Source organism: Rhinoraja longicauda, chromosome 23 (genome assembly GCF_053455715.1).
Source record: "Rhinoraja longicauda isolate Sanriku21f chromosome 23, sRhiLon1.1, whole genome shotgun sequence".
In the NCBI taxonomy this organism is placed as follows: Eukaryota; Metazoa; Chordata; class Chondrichthyes; order Rajiformes; family Arhynchobatidae; genus Rhinoraja; species Rhinoraja longicauda.
The window spans coordinates 22,474,289-22,495,131 of NC_135975.1; the positions used below are offsets into that span (position 1 = coordinate 22,474,289).

Here is a 20,843-nt window from a genome sequence, read left to right on the forward strand (position 1 = left end):
GATTTCCCTGACATAACTCTCCAGCCCTCTTACAAATAAATTCCAACATACCATTGCTTCCATCGAAGATGGACCCAAAACGCTGGAGTATCTCAGCGGGACAGACACTGTCTTCAGTCTGAAGAAGGGTCTCGACCTGAAATGGCACGTAGTCCTACTCTCCAGAGATACTCCCTGTCCCACTGAGTTACTCCAGCATTTTGTATCCATCTGGAGGAAGGATATTCTTGCTATTGAGGGCGTGCAGCGTAGGTTTACTAGGTTAATTCCTGGAATGGCGGGACTGTCATATGTTGAAAGACTGGAGCGACTAGGCTTGTTATTGAAACGTGTAAGATTATTAAGCGGTTGGACACGTTAGAGGCAGGAAACATGTTCCCAATATTGGGGGAGTCCAGAACAAGGGGCCACAGTTTAAGAATAAGGGGTAGGCCATTTAGAACTTAGATGAGGAAAAACTTTTTCAGTCAGAGAGTTGTGAATCTGTGGAATTCTCTGCCTCAGAAGGCAGTGGAGATCAATTTTTCATATTTTTTATATTTCAGATAAAGCGCGGAAACAGGCCTTTTCGGCCCACCAAGTCCGCGCCGCCCAGCGATCCCTACATTTACCCAGTCAATTAACCTACATACCTGTACGTCTTTGGAGTGTGGGAGGAAACCGAAGATCTCGGAGAAAACCCACGCAGGTCACGGGGAGAACGTACAAACTCCTTACAGTACAGTACCCGTAGTCAGGATCGAACCGGAGTCTCCGGCGCTGCATTCGCTGTAAAGCAACAACTCTACCGCTGCGCTACTGCGCTCTCTGAATGCATTCAAGAGAGAGCTAGATAGAGCTCTTAAGGATAGCAGAGTCAGGGGGTATGGGGAGAAGGCAGGAACGGGGTACTGATTGAGAATGATGAGCCATGATCACATTGAATGGTGGTGCTGGCTCGAAGGGCCGAATGGCCTCCTCCTGCACCTATTGTCTATTGTCTATCTTCGGTGTAAACCAACATCTATCTATCTGTAGTTCCTTCTTACACACTTGGAGTGGGGAACTGGCACAGCAAAGTCTCAGCTGGTTGGGTAGTAACTGTGGGGATACCGAAGGTTGGTGCTGGGTCACTCAGATCCAGATAACCACTTGGTGGCTAGAAAATGTTTAAAGTGACGTGTCAGGCAGATGGAGAAATATTATTTGAGCTTAAAATGGCCATAAAGGCACCAGCCCCAAATTTGCTTCGTGGCTTTATTAAAATTCTGCCAACAATCGACAGGCCCAGTCAGTATGTCACCGAGTTACTATGCTGAGCAGGCCTGCGAACTAGAGGTGGGAGGTGGACAGTGCCAACGAGGATGCAGCAATCCCAGGAAATATTTCAAAGGCATCAACAGCAGTTAGATCTGCTACTCCTGAACCAACAAAAAAAGCTGAAATGTGTGGGATCCAAAGAAGTAATTTTGAACTAAGTTATAGTGTCAACAAGAGGTGTGTAATGAAGCATCTGACAGCCCTTTGACTCAGTGACACGAGTCACAGTGAATGTGTAACAAATTTCCTCAGCCAATTCAGCCAATTGTGTGAAGCAGCACAATTCAAGTACCTTCTATATCAGCCCATTCAGAGATTTAATCTTGACTTAGTGGGTGAATTTGTGCTGTGATATTCAAATTCAATGAGAGTTTATGTTTGCTATGCTTGCATAAAATCTGCATCTGTACAGAAAAGGAAATTAAGGACAATATGATGTTTGGGATGAATATTTGTTAATATTTAGAGGTTGATTCTACTGGTTTTCAGTGCAGAATTAAGTTTGTATCAACTGAAATTAGTTTCAAAATTATCATTTTATAACTGGATAATTGTACAATACATCATGGATGTTTATACAGTATTTCATTACAAAACTTTCCAATACTGTTTTTATTTTCCATTTTCTCAAGAGCTGAGGTTTATTAAAATTGGTGTTTGGTGGCTTATTGTATCCTGTTTAATGAATCTGATAGTTTATCAACATCAGATTGCAGTTCATTCAGTGAGAGCTTTAGGGATGACAGTTCATCCTCAGCGGTATTAGTCTTATCAGATTCTGAGATGAGGCTCTCCACAGATGCCCCTAAAACTTCCAGGTCATACTTGGCTTCATTGACTGAAGACCTCAGCTCATCCATAGATGTTTCCAATGATGATAATTTCTCAGGAAACTCTGATTGCATTGTCTCTTCCATTGAATTTAATACAGCTGCAACTTTCTTACTTTCTTCATCAATCTTGCCCACATTCTTTTCCAACTGCTTCAGCCTTTCATTGTGCTTGGACTCAATTTCCTCAGTCTGTTGTTGCTGATGTAATTCAAGAGCTTGCATTTCGTTTTGAAGATTATTAAGTGTTTCATTGGTTTCCAGACTTTGCAGACCTTCCAGGTTTGCTTTCTGTGTTTGAATCTCTTTGCTGAGTGACTCATGAGACTGAACAATACTTCTCACGGTGTCCTGCATTGAATCAAAATTGTAGAACTCTATTTTGTCAGATAAATGTGTTGCAACTGTGTTCAAAGCCATAATGTTTTCTTCTGTGGTGATTAATCGGGATTCAAGTTTTTCATTGTTCTTTTCTACATTCTCGGAAACGCCACCTGCTTCTGAAATCACGGTTTTTATTTGCTCATTCAAGCTTTTCTTTGTTTCCTGTAAATCTTGCTTACTTTGCTGAACCTCTTCAGATATATCATGGAGAGATTTTACAGTGTTGGAGACTGACTCTCTCAGTACATCATATGCAGATTGTTGTGAATATAGTGTACTTTTCAATTGATCATGTTTGGTGACTAAAGATGTCGTTTCTTGACTCTTTGCCTCAATAGTCATTTCTAATGAATCAATCTTTGATTTAATCTCATCAATGTCATTCTGACTCTTCCTCTGAAGTTCCGTAAAAACAGCAATGTTATCATGGATTGATTTGGTTAATTCAGTTAACCTTTCTTCTACTGTTTTTTCAAGAGATGTAAAATCCTTATTTCTAGCATTTCTAACATCTTGGATGCCATCAGAGAGATCTTGCAGTATTTCGTTCTGCAGCTTTTGAAGAGTTTCACCAATTTGATTTGTCTTGCTTTCACTCTTCGTGACAGCGTTGTTAGTTTTCTGCAGCTCCTGCTGATTGCCATGCAGCTCTGATTCCAGTTTGTTAATCACGACTTTCGTAGATTCCACCTGAAATAGATGAAACATTACACAGATGCTGGTGAATGAGGAGATTATAGAGTATAAACTGAGAATAATTTTACACACAGCTTTGTGGGAAAACCCCCACCACCACAAGAAATTGAATGGTTCCAAAGGTGGCTTATCACCATCACCTCCTCAAGGGCAATTAGGGGTGGTCAATAAATGCTTAGACTCGCATTTTGAGAAGTGAACAAGAGAAAGTAAAACTCTGTCCACTTGCGAATATGCCAATTTTCACTGTTGTAGGTACTTACCAAGGATAATTGGTTTCACACAGTCTAACACCAATCAGATTGATAAAAGAGGTTTTGCCACCTGGTCTAAAACCATCTAAAGTTAACAAACGTAGTATTGCTGATGCAGCAAGGTTTTCTGCCTTTCTTCTTCAATGCCACTGCAATGCTGTTCCATGTTACCAAGTTGACCACACTCCATGTTATAACCCAACGCAGAACTGTCAGCTAACAATGTGTGCAGTGCCATTTGACTGTATGACCACAGCTATCTTACATTTATTTTGTTAATTACAAAATTTGAAATACAACTTGTTACCCAAACATTTGTGATTTAAGTATTAACATTATATTAAGAATTTATTTGTTAGTCGTGCACAATTGAGGAGAAATTAAATTGGCAAAAAATGTTTTAACAATTTTTAGAAAACTAAATGACCAACAGATAGATTCTAACCTTCATTCTTTAAATTTACTTGGACTATTCACTTATAATTCGCCAAATCCCAGCCATCTCAGCTTCCAATACTGTCAAATATGGCTGGAAGCTACATATTACACAAATGAAAATAAATGAATTATAAAAATATATACAGTCCTCAGGCTCAGACAGATTTTAGTAATGCACTGCCAGACCAAGAGGGCTAATCATATACAGTGCCTGTTGCATGACTGCATGCACGGGTGCAAAAATCTATTGGATTCAGTCACTCCTTCAGAAAGCTCATATGAGAATTTTATTTTAAGTTGAATTACATAAAACAATGCAAGATGAAAATCAGGAATAATTTAACACAGGTTTTCGATGTTAGAATCTTACTGTATGCTGTTGTTTGGAATGTTCAAAGTTTATGATTCTCAAAACAATTTTATAGTCAAATAATATAATTTAAATGGTTACTTTGGACTTTTAAATTTAAAGGTGCAAAAATACATTTATAAAATGAACCAATCTTTAAAATCTCGATGAAAGATAGTTTCACAAAAATAAATCTAACAAATAGAAAAGCAAGTCAAAAAAGGCAATAGGTTTGGTACGTTGTTGAGGGACCCTTGGCCTCACTTTGCTCTGCCCCTTTCAACAGAGGTATGTGATAATTTATACCCAACTGAATAGGCAACATTGACTTGTTTTGCTCAATTCACCCACGATAATCCCTGGCATCATACCATTTCCTGCATGAAACATTCATTTGTAAGCCTAGGTCATCTACTTAGATTCTGGCAGAATTTTCAATCTCACTGCCTTCCAAATCTGGCATGTGTGTGTTACCCACAGAGAACATGAGTGGTCACAGTCTTTTTCTCAGGGTGGCAAACTCTAAAACTAGAGAACATGGATTTAAGGTGAGTGGAGGGAAGTTTAAAAGGGATTTGAGGGCAATTTGTTTTCACATGGAGGGGGTTGGTATATGGAACAAGCTGCCAGAGGAAGTTGTCAAGGTAGGGACAAATACAATGTTTAAAAGACACTTGGACATTGGGTAAAAAAAAGGTTTGGAGGGATATGGGCCAAAAGCAGGCATATGGAATTTGCCGAGAACGACATCTTGGTCAGCATGGATGAGTTGGACCAAAGTGTCTGTTTCCATGCTGTATAACTGTGAAATCATTTTTTTTTTAAATCAAACTGGCATCTATTGCAAATAAATGAAGGTAGTATTTTTTCAACTACTAATACTGTGGATATCCCTGTTCATACAAAAACGTTTTAATAAGGATTTTTGACACAAATAAAATGACACAAACAAACCAAATACGAAACATATGCTTTATTTTATTGCTGACATATGCTTTAAAGTTTGCATTGCCTCATGGTACAGATATGCTGACACCAAATGTGCAGCCTCACGTTGTAAATTTTAACAGTTATCAGCAGAGGTGAGATGATAACATTAATATTTACATGGAGCCCTCAGCTCTGACAACCATCCCAAAGCATTTAACACCTCTGTGCTGCTTTCAGTTTGTAGGGGTAACAGCAGTGTGCAATTGTGTAAAGCTTGGCTACTAGCTCCTCTTTTCTCATTCAGAAAATGTTCAATGATCCACCAGTCATGTCAGTTTGTAAAATTCTGACTCTGTTACAAATTAAAGTGCACACCTATCAGATGCAGATTTTATTCTGTATATTGTAGACTATGCAGGTTTGTTTCTTGCAAATTCTTTGTAAAAAAAAAGAAATTCTCAGAATCCTGTGTGCCCAGACTCCAACAGATATTCTTCATTTATTGTCTCCATTATTTTGATGGTAAATCTTGCCATTTATTGCTGACAAGAGGAACTGCAGATGCTGGAATCTCGAACAAAACATGAAGTGCTGGAGGAAGGTCAGGCATCTGTGGAGGGAATGGACAGATAATGTTTCGGTTCGGGTCCCTTCCTCAGGCTGGTTGTAGAAGTGGTGGAACACTGAAAAGAGAGGTGGGGACAGGACAAAACCTGAGAAATGGTACGTGGCTATATTTAAATGGAACTGGAAGCCATGTGAGGCAAGATGGCAATGCAGGCAGATAACTCAATGCCACCAGATCCAAATGCCTGAAAAGTTAGAACTTAAAACAGTGCAGCACAGGAACAGCCCCATTTGTCCCACGATCGTTTCATTCCCTGCATATCTATGTGCCATGCTAAAATCGCTTAAATGCTGCTATCGTATCTGCTTTCACTACCACCCCTGTCAATGTATTCCAAGCACCTACAAGCCTCTGTAAAAAAAAACTGCCTTGAGTCAGGAGTCAATAGTGTTTTATTGTCATATGTCCCAGATAGAACAATGAAATTCTTACTTGCAGCCTTGCACATCTCCTTTCAACTTTCCATTTTCTGAACATAACGCTATGCTCTTTAGTATTTAATGTTTCTACCATAGGAAAAAGATTTTGACTATATCTAAATCTCAAATAACTTTATAAACTTCCATCAGGTCTCATCCTCTTTCACTCCAGAGAAAACAATCCAAGTTTGTCCAACTTCTAATCCAGGCATCATTCAGGTAAACCTTTTCTGTGCACTTTCCAAAACCTCTACAGCCTTCCTGTAAAAGGGTGACCAGAACTACATACAGTATGCCAAATGCAGTATGCCTCCACCCCCCAAACAATCTAAGAAGCTGCAATATGACCTCCTGACCCTTTTACTCAATGCTTCAGCCTTTGAAGGCAAGTATACCATAAGCCATAATTCCTTCTCTCCTTAGATGCTGCATGCCTTGCTGAGTTACTTCAGCATTTTGTGTCACCCATTCCTTCTCTCTGGAGATGCTGCCTGTCCCGCTGTCACTCCAGCATTTTGTGTCTGCCTTCTTTACCACTCTGCTTGTGTTGCATCCATGAGCAGGTCAAGTTAGCCACTTCAAGCTTGTGCATTAATACTGCATCTACCTTACCAAAACTGTGAAGGTCTTTAACTATTTCTCGAACATTTTAACATTTTCAGGTTTAGAATTCACAAATAAGCCTGACAGGGAATATGACCATTGAAAGAAACTTGGCCCCAATGTTTGAAATTGATTTGAAAAGGTTGAATATTGATAGAGTTTCAGCAAAATAATCAACTGTTTCGACAAGAGCATAAAGATATATAAATATTAATGACACTCTTGGGAGGAGGGTTTGACAGTCTTAGATGAAGTGAAAATTGTGAATGATTGCACCATTGATTAAAGTAGACTGAGGGGACACATAGTACTGATGCAGTTCAGCTGCTCTGCCAACTATACTCAAAAAATATATAATTTAATTGAAGAAAGAACATGCAGCTATTCACATAGTGTATAATGGCATTAGCATTTCCAGCAGCCCACATCAGAGGCATGAATGCTCTTCTGCAAGAATCTAGATTACAGGATGGCTGAAATATACATAATATGATGAAAACACACAATAGGCCAGGGAGCATCAGTGAATCTCAGATGCAAGACCACTCGTTAGAACTGGAAAGTGGACAGGTGAGTGGTTATTGCAAAAGAAGCTCCTGGTATCGTGGAAGGGTCGAATAAAAAAGTGTCTGTGCAAATAAAAAGACAATGTGTAAACCAGTACAGAAGAAATATATGAAATTGAAATGGAAAAACCTGACTAAAGGAGGAACTGGACTGGCAGCTTAATGTTCCAGTATACAGGTGCTGCAAGTGAGATGGAGGTGGGGGTAAAAGAGGAGGAGTTGCTTTACTGATTAAGGAGAACTTCACAGCAACCATCTGAGTTGACTTCACTGAAAAATGGAAATTAGAGTAGATAAGTGCAGAACAATATTGTTCCAACCTATGTGAATGGTTCCCATGTTGGAGACGGGCTACATGGCCGCTGTTTATTAGGTATGGCGATCACGTTGGATTTTGGGGTCGGGTGCGGTCTTAAACTTGTAAAAACACATTCATTATAAAAAGGAAGTAAATCAATCTCTAAAATATTTTAAAAGCGATAAAGTTCAATCACAAGACTTCAGAGCAGAGCATGTCTCGAAGCCTGGCTGGAACTGCAAATGGGACAGAGCATGCACTTACCTGTTGAAGAACAGTTTCCATCTTCTTCGCCAGTTCATTGCTTTGAATGGACGTCTCTTCGTTCCTTTGGTGAAAATGGTTGATCTGCTCCGAGAGGCTGTAGATATAGCAGCCGAAAGCTGCCACGCTCGCAGCCAGGACTACAAAGAGCATGACATTCACCACCTTCCCAATGGCCGAGGCCGACTCTGCCCCCCCTTTGCCGCCCTTCGAGCCCCTCTTTGCCACGTCATCCTGTGGACTGGGGGACCTGCGATCGGAATGACTTTTACTTTTTTGCTTCATGGAAGTCATACCGCAAATCAAATAAAAGGCCAAGTCGGGCGCTGTGGGACCACTGGCTCCAGCAGGTTGTGAACAGGGCGCTTGCACCAAATGCTACTCTCTGAGAGGCGCAGGAGGAGCATCAACGCGAAGGTTGGGCTGAACCTCAGAAGTTGCTTAAAACTCTGATCCTTTCAGCGCCGCGGGCTCTCTGGGATCGCTGGCACGTTGGAGTGATTTGTGTCGGTCGAGGACTGCGGCTGCCACGTACTCTGGGAGGGGAGGCTTGTTGAGATGTACAGCTCACTCCAGTTACATCACGGTTTCAGAGACCACAACTCCAGTGGATTTGAACCATTCGGTACTTTCCTTGATGCCGTGGCGCCGCATTCGTTTCTCCTTTTATTAGCTTAATTATAACGTGTTTACTCGTTTCAGGTTTTTTTACATTTCCACGTTGTCATTCAGGAACAATATTTTATTTCGGTTAAACCGCCACATACAGTCAGTAGGTAGCGCCGACTCCCCGCACTCAGCGCCTCTGCTGCAGCTTTTGTTTAACCGTCCACCGTTCCTCATTATTAAATAACGCTAGAAACGGGCGGTCACAATCCGGCGGTTACAGTCCACTTACTAGAAGCGGATTAACGAGCCTTGTCGATGCTGCCTGGCCCGCTGCGTTACTCCAGCACCCTGTGTCCTGTCTTGTGCTGTTTCTGCTTTGGATCATCGTCCCGCAGATAGTTGGAATTCCTTTGCGCTGCCATTAGCCGATCCACACAACGTGGCACAACCCTTCAGCTCAGTGCAAGCGAGACCCGCACCCCTCGGCCACAGCCTGGCAGACCCGTGGAGGCTAAAGCATCTGCCGACGATTACAGACACAAAAAGCTGGAGTAACTCAGCAGGACGAGCAGCATCTCTGGAGAGAAGGAATGGGTGACGTTTCGGGTCGACACCTTTCTTCAAATGTCACCCATTCCTTTTCTCCAGCCTGTCTTGCTGAGTTACGACAGCTTTTTGTGTCTGCCTTCGGGTTAAACCAGCATCTGCAGTTCCTTCGTACACATGCAGATGATTATATCGACTACTGCTAAAGAGCATGTGTTAATATGCTTCTTTCCTCTTTGATTATAACAGTACTGTACAAATACTTTGGAGCGCATATTAACATGTCATCGCGTTAATATCTCGGACTATGTGATAAATTATAGAACATGCGATATAGACGCAGGAGTGGGATGTCCGGTCCGTTAGCTCTTCCCCACAACTTACTAAGATCCTGTCTACTTATAATCTTCGTTTTGTCTTTTCGTAGACGATAACACTGAAGACACAACCGATATTAATGCATAAGAGTAATACGCCCCAAAGTATATCTCGGGACCAATTACTTTTTCGCACCGGGCCCTCGATATTTGAAAAATAGCCACGGTGACGTTAGAGTTCCTCCAAATTAGAGCAAATAGCGACGTCCCACATATCGCACTGACACGATTCCCAGTCTATGTCACACTTCACCATTTCTGTTCACCTCTTCTCCCAAAAGCGAAAGCCCGGGGCAGTATGTCATAAACGAAATAAAAAGTGGTGAGATTAATATTTTGTGCCCCTCAAATATTAAATCATTTGCTTGACGTGGCAATAAACCACTGTAAGTCACAAGGAATGTGCAGACATAACGCGGTGCTCTGAATACACGGGAGAACGCGGGGAGGGGGAAACAAACGAGGAGCTGAAGAAACTTTGAAACAAAGAACTGCAGATGTTGGTTAGTACACAGGTCACAAAGTGCTGGAGCACGTTAATATATCCGACAATATGTTGCAAGCTATAAAATGAGACGTGTACATGCAGGAGCTCCACCATTTTCTTTGTTTGGAATGGGAGTAAGCACGCCATTGGCACCGCATTCATTTCTCAGTATTGACGATCGTTCAACATTGCCAAGAAACTGGTAGCGCTGTGTAGCACGAAAGACACTGATCCGAGAGGACACGTTTTTACAAACGTCCACAGATTACTTGAGTGTCTGGATTTGGAGAAAACGTTGAAAGACTGGTAGAATTAACAGCCATCTGGAATCAATTGGCATAGCGAAACGAATCGGATTTTATTGCATTGTGCAACTTCAGGCGTTTTGTGGGAAAGGCACTATATTTTAATTATAAAAGACACAAAGTCAGGCAGGATCTCCGGAGAACATGGAGAGTCGACGTTTTGGTTAGGGACTCTTCTTCAGACAGATTGTAGTTTTGGAAAGAAAGATGGAAGAGAAATGAGGGCAGGACAAAACATGGAAAGCGATAGGTCGCCGATTCATGTCTTCCAGAGATAGACACAAAAAGCTGGAGTAACCGCGGGTCAGACAGCATCTCTGGAGAAAAGGTGACGTTTCGGGTCGAGACCCTTCTTCAGACTGAGAGTCAGGGGAAAGGGAAATGGAAGATATAGACGGTGATGTGGAGAGGTGTAGAATAAATGAATGAAAGCTATGCAAAACGTAACGATGATAAAGGAAACATGCCATTGTTAGCTGTGTGCTAGGTGAGAACGTGTAGAGGCAATGATGTCTGACCCGCTGAGTTTCTCCTGCATTTTATCTGAAAACCAGGATCTGCAGTTGTCTGAAGAAGGGTCTCGACCCAAAACGTCACTCATTCCTTCTCTCCATAGACGCTGGCTGTCCCGCCAGTTACTCCAGCTTTTTGTGTCTATCTGCAGTTCCTCGTGTCAACACTGGATTTTGATGATGTTAAGAAACTTGAGTTCACGTAAATTTCATCAGTTCCCATGCAGCCAATCGCAGATAACTCCAAAGTTAAATAGAATAAATCGATGGACCACAGTGACATTTGGTGGCTTAGTTGCGGCAGAGTACTCTAAAGATTTCTGAGACTACGTACCAAAAGTGTCATTCAGGATTTAAAACGGCAGGCCCGTGAAAGAACATTTAGCTTGCCAAGGAAGTTCATTTCTAAACACGACACAAAGTGCCTAAACTCCCTTTCTAACCGATCTAATCCAGGTTTTCAATGACCTCAACATTAACTTGCTGGGCACAGGGATACCACGCTGCAAAGTGAAAGTGTTCGCAATTAAGCACAGCTGTTCAGTATACAGTCATTGCGTTATATGACTGTACAGCACGGAAACAGGCCCTTCGGCGCACTTTGTCACGCCGACCAAGTTGGCACATTGGGCTGGTCTCGTTTGCCTGAATTTGTCTAAACCCTTCCTATCTATTTTCTGTCCAATCAGCTGGGAGATTGTGCAACTCTCAGGCAGAACCAAGCTCTGCGAAACGATTTTCCAAGAGCATTGCAAAATATCGCATTGTAAGAAAAGCAGTTTTCATATTTCCTTACAAAAGGAAAAGAAGTTATTCGGCCCAGAAAGTCCAAGCTGTGTCCCAGAGCTACTGCATCAACCGCGTCCCCCCCCCCCCCCCCCTCCCCCCTCCCCCCTTAGTATTCTAACATGTTCTCTTGCACATCACCATGAACACCAGCAACCATTGACTGAGAACAATTTATAGAAGCAAATTCATCCAACGACCAGCATATCTTTGGGATTTGGGAGACCCGATGAAAACTCACGCGGTCACAGGGACAAAAGGTCTGGGTGTTAGAATTGAGCGAGCGTTTCCACCAACGCAATGCTGATGCGAGCTTCTTTGACAACCTGTTGGTGTTGATTAAGTAGCACGATTGCTACAGGTAGAACCTACTGGTGTCCAGACAAGTAACGCTGTGAAGGCCACGTACGACGGAGTGCATTGTACCAGCGCCTTCCTTGGTGAGAAATTTTATGTCTGAAAGAAAACTGCGTACGATCTCATTATTACGTTGGATTCATGGACAGACATTTTCTGGGGTGTGGATTAACAAATCAAGATAATCCAACAATCAAAAATAATAGCAAGTGCTGGAGTAACTCCGGGTCAGGCAGCATCTCTGGAGAACATGGAAGGGTGACGTTTCGGGTCAGGACAACAATCATCTGCATTCTGGAGTGTGCATTGATGAATCCAATATGACCCCAGACATCAGCCTCTTGTCAGCAAGAATCAAGTTTACTTGAGTTTAGTTTAGTTTATTGTCACGTGTAATGAGCTACAGTGAAATGTTTTAGTTTAAACCAAGTGTTTAAACCACACTGAATGTACCGGATAATTGGAGCTCTAAAATCCTAGATGGCACTGGATTAAAAAAAACTTGGTGGGGTCCAAATTCTAAAATTCCACAGGTCTCCTGTGGTACGACACACCTGGAGCACAGCAGACTACTTTGATCTCTATATACTGTATGTGACTAATGGATACCAGACTTGGATACAATCAGTGTTGCCGTGCTATTTTCTAGGTGCCGGGGCTGTCACTGTTGCCCGTGCGGCCGCTGTTAAATTCCCCGCTAGTTAAAGTTTCCTACATGGAATGGGTTGTTTTGAGGAAGGGTCGGACCCATAATTAAGAAGAATGAGAAGGAATCTCAATAAAACATAAACAATTCTGGCAGGGCTTGACATGAGGGTGATTTCGCTTTTGGTGGAGTCTGGAACCAGAGGACAGAACTGCATTAAAAGGGACTGACCACTTATGACTTAAAGAGGAATTTCTTCCCTGTGAGTTGTGAATAAAGGGATTCTTTATCCCATTTTACTGTGATTGCTGAGTCATTAGATACATTCAAGGCCAAGAAAGGGATTTTGTGCTTCCTGATGACTTAATGTCTACAACTCTCCTGGTGTCAAGAATTCCATTGACAACTATTCTGAGACAAAATTACTCCTTTTCGCACTCTTGTGGTTGAACCGTGTCCTCAGACTGTACTTCTTTCTTTGATGCTGCCCAGCAGGGAAAATATCTTCACTACCCACCTTGTCAAACCTCCTCAGAATCTTACACATTTCAACGAGAAAGTTTTTCTCAGCTTTCGAGAATCATGTTTACTTTGCTGAAAAAAGGACAGTCATTGTTTTTTTGTTAAGTATTTAGAATATGTGCTTTGGCAGGTTATTCTGCTTTTTTGTAATGTATGGCATTTGTTTCATGAACATATTTTGTTTCTATTACGTGCGATGGATTTATGACCAAAAAGCAATGATTTGTAAATCTTTGAATTAAAATATGTCTCACTTTAAAGGAAATGCTCTGTATTTGTCCTTACATAAATGAATAATATCTCATGCAGTCCGTCTGTCTTTTGTGTTTTTTGTTGTTTTTGTCTGAATTGTAGTTTAATATGATGTAGTGTTGTATGTTATGTTTTGGGGGGGGGGGTGGGAGGGAACGGGAACTGTAACATTCTCTCTCCCGAACGGAGACACGACCTTTGTTCTGTGTCGTGTCTCCGTTCCCGCTGCGGCCTACCACCGGCCATGCACCTGGGACCACCTGGGGCTCTGGTTTGCAGAGCCCGCGGCCCGGACTCACCACCTGCGGCGGTGGCTGCCTGCGGATGCTGCGGGAACGGCTGCGACTCGTCTCCGGAGGCTCCGGCGCGGGCCGCGTGGATGTCGGAAGCCCGCAGGCCCCTGGATGGGGGCCGACATCGGGAGCTCCGGCAGCGGCAGAGGCAGCGTGTTCGCCTGCCCCGAATCGCGGGACTTGGGTCGGCCCACCACGGACCTTTCACCGTCCGGCGCGGCCTGAAATAGGCCGCGGGATTTTTCACCGCCCACCCCGACGTGGCAACTCCAACAGCCTGACCGTGGGACAAGACGGCAGGGAAGAGAAAAAGACATTCTGGCCTTCCATCACAGTGAGAAGGGACTGGAGGAGACATACTGTGATGGATGTTTCTTTTTGTTTGGTGTTAGTTGTGATTGTATGTGTTATTGCATTTTTATTGATTAATCTTATTGGTCTTATTGTTCAACTGCGGGTAATGTTTCATTTCACTACACATTTATGTGTATGTGACAAATAAACGACTATTGACTATTGATTGACTATTGATAATTGGTATAATTTTAGTACCAGGTATGTAAAGGTTTTCTCTATACATTTATTTTTTTCAGAATGTAATCACATTGCAGAGAAAACAACCAACAATACTATGTACAAAATATATTCATAAAGAATCCATAAAGCCACAATATTAGGAAAGAAACTGATCTGAAGTGGCCAGGTACAAAGTGCAGCTACAACAGTAGTTCAAAAGGTTAGGAATCCTGTGGTGAGTAACTCATCTCCTAACACCCCATATCTATCTACCATCTGCAGACACAAAAAGCTGGAGTAACTCAGCGGGACAGGCAGCATCTCTGCCATCAGCTATCTACCATCTACAAGGTTCAAACCAGGAGTGTGATAGTATACTCTCAACCTTCCTGGGTGAGTGTAGCTCCAATAAGACTCAAGAAGCTCTATACAACACAGGACACAGGAGCCTATTTGATATGCATTCCATTTGCACACATGACCACAGGCGACTGCAGCAGCAGTTTGTACCATTTACAGGATGCACTGCGGCAACTCACCAAAATACCTAGGCAACAATTCCAAACTCGCAATCTCTACCAGCAAAATGGACAAGGGCAGCACAAGCATTGGAACACCACCACCAGGAGGTTGCCCTGCAAGCTACACAATATATTATAGTTCCCTAGCCATTGATCGGTCAAAATCCTGGAACTAGCTCCCGAATAGCATTATGTGTAAGAAGGAACTGCAGATGCTGGTTTAAATCGAAGATAGACACAGAATGCTGGAGTAACTCAGCGTGACAGAACTCCCTTCTTAATAGCAATGTGGTGTACCCACCCTCACAGATTGCAGCAGTTCATGGCACCTTCTCAGTAGCATTGTTGGCTCAGCCTTTGAACTCCCCACCCTTTGACTAAATAAAAAAAGATAAACGGATTAAACAATAAGTATATATTCAAAACAGAACTCGCCCTTCATTGGAAAACAGCAATAAAAACATATTACCTTAAAAGAGAAAATAACAAGATCTACTGTATGCGAGGGAAAACTGACCTGTTGCATCATTGTCTGCTGTTGCTCAATCGGTAGGAGCCTTGTCGCTAAGTCAGGAGTTAATGGATCTAGGTCTCACTTCAGCAAACTATACACAAAAAAATAGGATTGGTATTGGTTTTGTGATGGATATTCACCATGCAGGCCCCTAGGGTTTATTGCTAAGCTCAGTTTTCTAGCACAGCAACAAAAACTGATAACACAACAGCAGAAAACTGACCTAGGTTCAGAAGCTTATTGTAAATTAAGATAAGCACACTTACCCATCATTTTGACACTATCAAGAGAAACAATATGTGTACGGCGTCTTTAAGATTATGACCCTCCTATTCTAAGAACTGGTAAATGGGATGCATGAGGTCCACAGTAACCGTATCAAGATTGTGATGTGGCCCGTGTTGACCTGGTTGGGCCAGGCCATCCACGGCCACAGCAAAGCAGCACATGCAAATGATGTCAACTAGTAGAAAAATAGTACATATATTAGAAAACAAGAGGGTGCTGTTTAGTGTATGACAGGTCGATTTGAGAGTCTGGTAACAGCAGGGAATAAGCTGTTACTGAATCTGGTGGTATGTGTTTTCAAGTTTTTTATCTTTTGCCAGATGGGAGAGGGGAGAAGAGAAAATGACTGGGGTGTGAGTGGTCCTTAATTATGTGAGTTGCTTTCCTGAGGCAATGTGAAGTATAGATGGAGTTAATGAGGAGGCTGGTTAGTGTAATGGGCTGGGCTGCATCCACAACCCTGCAATTTAATGCAGTCTTATATATATATATATATGTGTGTGTGTGTGTGTGTGCATGAGTGTGTGTGTATGTATGTGGACTTTTTTTCTCGTTTATTATATGTGCTGCTGCAAGTACGAATTTCATTGATCTATCTGGGACATATGACAATAAAACACTCTTGAGTCTTGACTTGAATGTAAGTGGAAATTAATGGCATCATCCTCAACAGCATCAATGTACTGAAGGATCTTGAAGTCCAGGTCCATTACTCATGAAAGTAGCAACACAATTAGGGTGGTAAAGAAGGCATATGATATGCTTGCCTTCATAGTTTGGGGCATTGAATATAAGAGTCCATCAGGTGGCGCCACCAGCACTGGATACCTCGCCAACAGTCTGTCTGTCCTTTCTACTGTTTTTATTATTTTAAGTTTGTGTTAAAAGTATGTTTTAGTGTTTCTTGGTTTGTTTTATGTGGGGGTGGGGGAATTGGGGGAAACATTTGTTTTCAATCTTATGCGATTTTTCTCCGTATCGTATCTCTGTCCCCACTGCGGCCTAACATCAAGGAATTGACGGCCTTTCCTGGAGACCGGTCCGGTGCTTCAAGCCGTGGGCACGGCGCGAACTTTAACATCGTGGAGCTTGCGATCCTTTGCCGAGGATCGACTGTGGAGTGCTCCAACCGCGGGGCCTGTGCACCTTAACATCGTGAAACCCACGGTCTCTGGTAAGAAGAGGCCGACTTGGGAGCTCCATGCCACGGATAGTGTTTCAACCATCCCGACACGGGGGGTTTCGATCATCCTGATGCGAGGGCTTCGGACAATCGGCAGCCGGCGACTGCGGATGGTTCAACAGCCCCGACCATGGGTGATCAAAGAGGAAGCTGATTGAATTTTATTGCCTTCCATCACAGTGAGGAATGTGGAATCCGCTGCAGTGGATGTTTATGTTAAATTTTATTTTACGTGGCTGTGTGTCTTGATGCTTTTTACTTAGTATGGCTGTATGGTAACTCAAATTTCACTGTACCTTAATTGGTACATGTAACAATAAATTGATCTTGAAATCTTAAAATCTTGAGTCAGGGAGCCATGATAATAATAATAATAATAATGCATTACATTTATATAGCGCTTTTCATACACTCAAAGACGCTTTACAGGGATTTAAAGAACATAGGGAAGTGAATAAATAGATAAATAAGTAAACGAACAGAGAAAGGAGACAGAAGGTGAGGTGACCTTCAGTGGTTGAAGGCAGTACTGAACAGGTGAGACTTCAGTGATGTTTTGAATGTGGTGAGTGAGGAGGAGTCTCTGACGGTTTGGGGTAGTGAGTTCCATAGGGTGGGAGCAGCGATGGAGAAAGCCCTGTCCCCCCAGGATCTGAGTTTGGTCCGGAGAGGGGGGGATAGGAGATTGGCAGCAGCAGAGCGGAGGGTGCAGGTGGGAGTGTGCCTGTGGAGGAGGTCAGTCAGGTAGGATGGGGCCAGGTTATGGAGGGCTTTGTAGGTCATGAGGAGGATTTTGTACTGAATTCTCTGGGGGATGGGGAGCCAGTGGAGTTTGTAAAGGACGGGGGTGATATGGTCACGGATCGGGGTGTGGGTGAGTAGACGGGCAGCGGAGTTTTGAATGTATTGAAGTTTACTGATGATTTTTGAAGGTGCGCCATAGAGGAGGCTGTTGCAGTAGTCCAGACGGGAGGTGATGAAGGCGTGGATGAGGGTTTCTGCAGCTGTGGAGGAGAGGGATGGACGGAGACGGGCAATGTTTTTGAGGTGGAAGGCTGTCTTTGTGATGTGTTTGATGTGTTTGTCGAAGGAGAGGGTTTGATCAAAGATGATTCCAAGATTCCGGATGTGAGGGGAGGTGGATACTGGGAGACCATCAATGTTGAGGATGAAGTTTTGGGTGGATTTGGTGAGCGATTTTGGACCAATGATGATGATTTCAGATTTGTTGCAGTTGAGTTTGAGGAAATTTGATTGAAGCCAAGATTTTATTTCAGTGATGCAGTTTGTCAGTGTAGAGTGTGTGGTGGTGGAGATTGACTTGGTGGAGATGAGGAGCTGGATATCATCGGCGAAGCAGTGGAAGTTGAGACCATGACGGCGGATTAATTGACCAAGGGGGAACAGGTAGAGGATGAAGAGGAGGGGGCCAAGGACTGAGCCTTGGGGGACACCTTGGGGGAGGGGAGCGGTGGGGGATTTACAGTTGTTAATGGAGATGAACTGGTGCCTGTCAGAGAGGTAAGATTTGAACCAGGATAGGGCTGTGCCGGTGATGTTAAAGGAGGTTTCAAGTCGGGTGTATCTTTATAGGACTTTGGGTAGGCTGCATTTAGAGAATTGTATGCAGTTCTGATCACCCTATTACAGGACGGATGTGTAGGCTTTGAAAAGGGTGCGGATTAGGTTTACCAGAATGTGCCTGGATCAGTGGGTATTACCTACAGGGTGAGGTTGGACAGACTTGGAATGTTTCCTCTGGAAAGCTGGAGACCTGATAAAAGTATATAACATTATGGGTGGCAGGGATAGTCAGAACCTTTTTCCCATGATGGAAAAAACAAATACGAGAAGGCATAGATTTAAGGTGAGAGGAACAAATTTTAAAGGAGATGTGCAGGGCAAATATTTTGCACTGTGGATGGCGAGTGCCTGGAACACGCTGCTGGGGGTGGTTCAATTGTTCTTTTATTATCACATGTACCAAGGCACAATAAAATTCTTTTTTTGCATACTGATCAGAAAGAATCTTGCTGTACACATTTACAATCCCTGATTAAGTACAGAGTCAGACACAATCGTGGCATTTAGGAGGCTTGGATAGGCATATGTTGGGAATGGAGGCATATGGGTAATGTTAAGGCAGAGAGCAGTTGGGTTTGGTATCATTTTCAGCACAGACATTGTTTTTGTGCAGTACTGTTCTACGTTCTAAGTTCAGCTATTTTGTTTTACTGACATTGAGGAAGAGGTTGTTGCTTTGATACCATGATGTTAAGTTCTCCATCTCTTTCTTATATTCCACCCCGTCATTGTTCATGATCCAGTCCAGTACGGCAGTGCCATCTGGAAACCTGTAGAGCAGAATTTGGCTGCAGAATCATGAGTGTGTATGCAATATAGCCAGGGGCTGAGAACTCAGTCTTGCGTGGCATGGGTGTTAGAATTGTCACGGAGGACGTTTTGTCGTATATCCTTACTGATTAGGTATATGGATCAGGTAGTCAAGAATCTGGTTGCAGATGAGGGTGTTGAGTTCTAGGTTCCAAAGTTTGGAGATGAGGTTGGTTGGAATTATAGTGTTGAAGTCAGAGCTATATTCATACAATGGAGTCTGATGTAGGTGTCCTTGTTATCCAGATGTTCCAGAAATGAGTTTAGGGCTTGTAGGTAAGAAGTAAGGTAAGGTAGAAGTAAGAAGCATCAGATATCTCATTAAAACTTACAAATTTGTGGAGGGCTTGACAGGCTGGATCCACGTTGGATATTTCCCCCCATCTGAGAAATCTAGCACCAATGATAGTTTGAGAATAAGGAGACGGTCATTTACATCTGAAATGAGGAGAAATTTAAAAGGGTGTAAACCTTTGGAATAACCCCCCTCCGGGTTTATGGTACTCAAAGATAATGCTCTTTCACCAGAGATTAAGGGAATGAAGGATTGGTGTTATACATGGTGAATTAATGGTGTTGGAAAATTGCACTTAAGTAGAATCTCAGTCCTAATCTTGTTGACAAAATTGATTGAAAGAGCCGAATGGACTATTATGCTAATTTTTGTCCAATTCATGTGCCAAGTGTACGTGGTGCCGAACATAAATGATGATAGCGTCTACCACCTTAGAAACAATTCATCTGACCTGTGGCAAATTCTGCGGGTCCACACTCATCGGTCACCTTTGCCCCCACAGTGAAAGCAAGTCTTTCTCGATCGGGGGGATCTCCGAGGAAGAGCTGCATTTATCAGTATCTGCACTCTTCTGAGAGGTCAGATACTGGAACTAGCACAAAACCTGGATAGATCGGTTATTCATTCCAATTCCTCTCTTTTCCAAAACACAAAATGCTGGAGGAACTAGGAGGTCTGGTGGCATCTGTGGAGGGGATGGACAGACACCTGACATATGATGAAAGAATGGGTCGATTGGGCTTGTATTCACTGGAATTTAGAGGCATGGGAGGGGATCTTATGGAAACATATAAAATTCACAAAGAATTGGACAGGTTAGATGCAGGAAAAATGTTCCCGATGTTGGGGGAGTCCAGAACCAGGGGTCACACATTAAGAATAGGGGGTAGGCCATTTAGGACTGAGATGAGGAAAAACTTCTTCACCCAGAGTTGTGAATCTGTGGAAATCTCTGCCACAGAAGGCAGTGGAGGCCAATTCACTGGATGTTTTCAAGAGAGAGTTAGATTTAGCTCTTAGAGCTAAAGGAATCAAGGGATATGGGGAAAAAGCAGGAACGTGGTACTGATTTTGGATGATCAGCCATGATCATATTGAATGGTTCGAAGGGCCAAATGGCCTACTCCTGCACCTATTTTTGTGTTACTAAGGTTTGGGTTCGGGACCTTTCTTCAGACTGATTCCACTGTCAACCCAAGTCCTGCTCTGCCTCAAACATCTCACTCTGATTGGTGCTAAAAGCCTTGCCCTGCAGGCCTCCTTCTGACTGCCGTTAGCCATGACCAGAAGCGATTGGTGATTCCATTTGCGCCGCAGTCCTCGCTGTGGCTCACTTTGCTCAGGCCCCGCTCTGTTTGCCGCTGCTCTCTTCCCGTTATGATTTGCTCCGCCGGCCTCCCCCCGACAGCTGCTCTCTCTGCCCGCACTGATTGGTGCTGATCGTTGCCCCGCAGGCCGCGCTGTGATTTGCGCCGCCATTTG

General features: G+C 43.1%; 1 protein-coding gene across 3 annotated transcripts; it reads right to left on the minus strand.

Annotated features, from left to right (window-relative positions):
• Positions 1 to 1,926: 1,926 nt before the first annotated feature.
• LOC144605109 (uncharacterized) lies at positions 1,927 to 20,102 on the minus strand. Of its 3 annotated transcripts, none has more exons than XM_078420167.1 (3): positions 19,813 to 20,102; positions 15,205 to 15,292; positions 1,927 to 3,203 (listed from the first exon to the last, which is right to left on the minus strand). In XM_078420167.1, the coding sequence occupies exons 2-3, from the start codon at positions 15,214 to 15,216 to the stop codon at positions 1,965 to 1,967; spliced, it is 1,251 nt and encodes a 416-aa protein (XP_078276293.1). In that variant the 5' UTR covers positions 15,217 to 15,292; positions 19,813 to 20,102; the 3' UTR covers positions 1,927 to 1,964. The 3 variants fall into 3 exon arrangements, with proteins under 3 accessions (XP_078276293.1, XP_078276294.1, XP_078276292.1); XM_078420168.1 differs by lacking the exon at positions 19,813 to 20,102 and adding an exon at positions 19,399 to 19,518; XM_078420166.1 differs by lacking the exons at positions 15,205 to 15,292; positions 19,813 to 20,102 and adding an exon at positions 7,959 to 8,351.
• Positions 20,103 to 20,843: the final 741 nt, after the last annotated feature.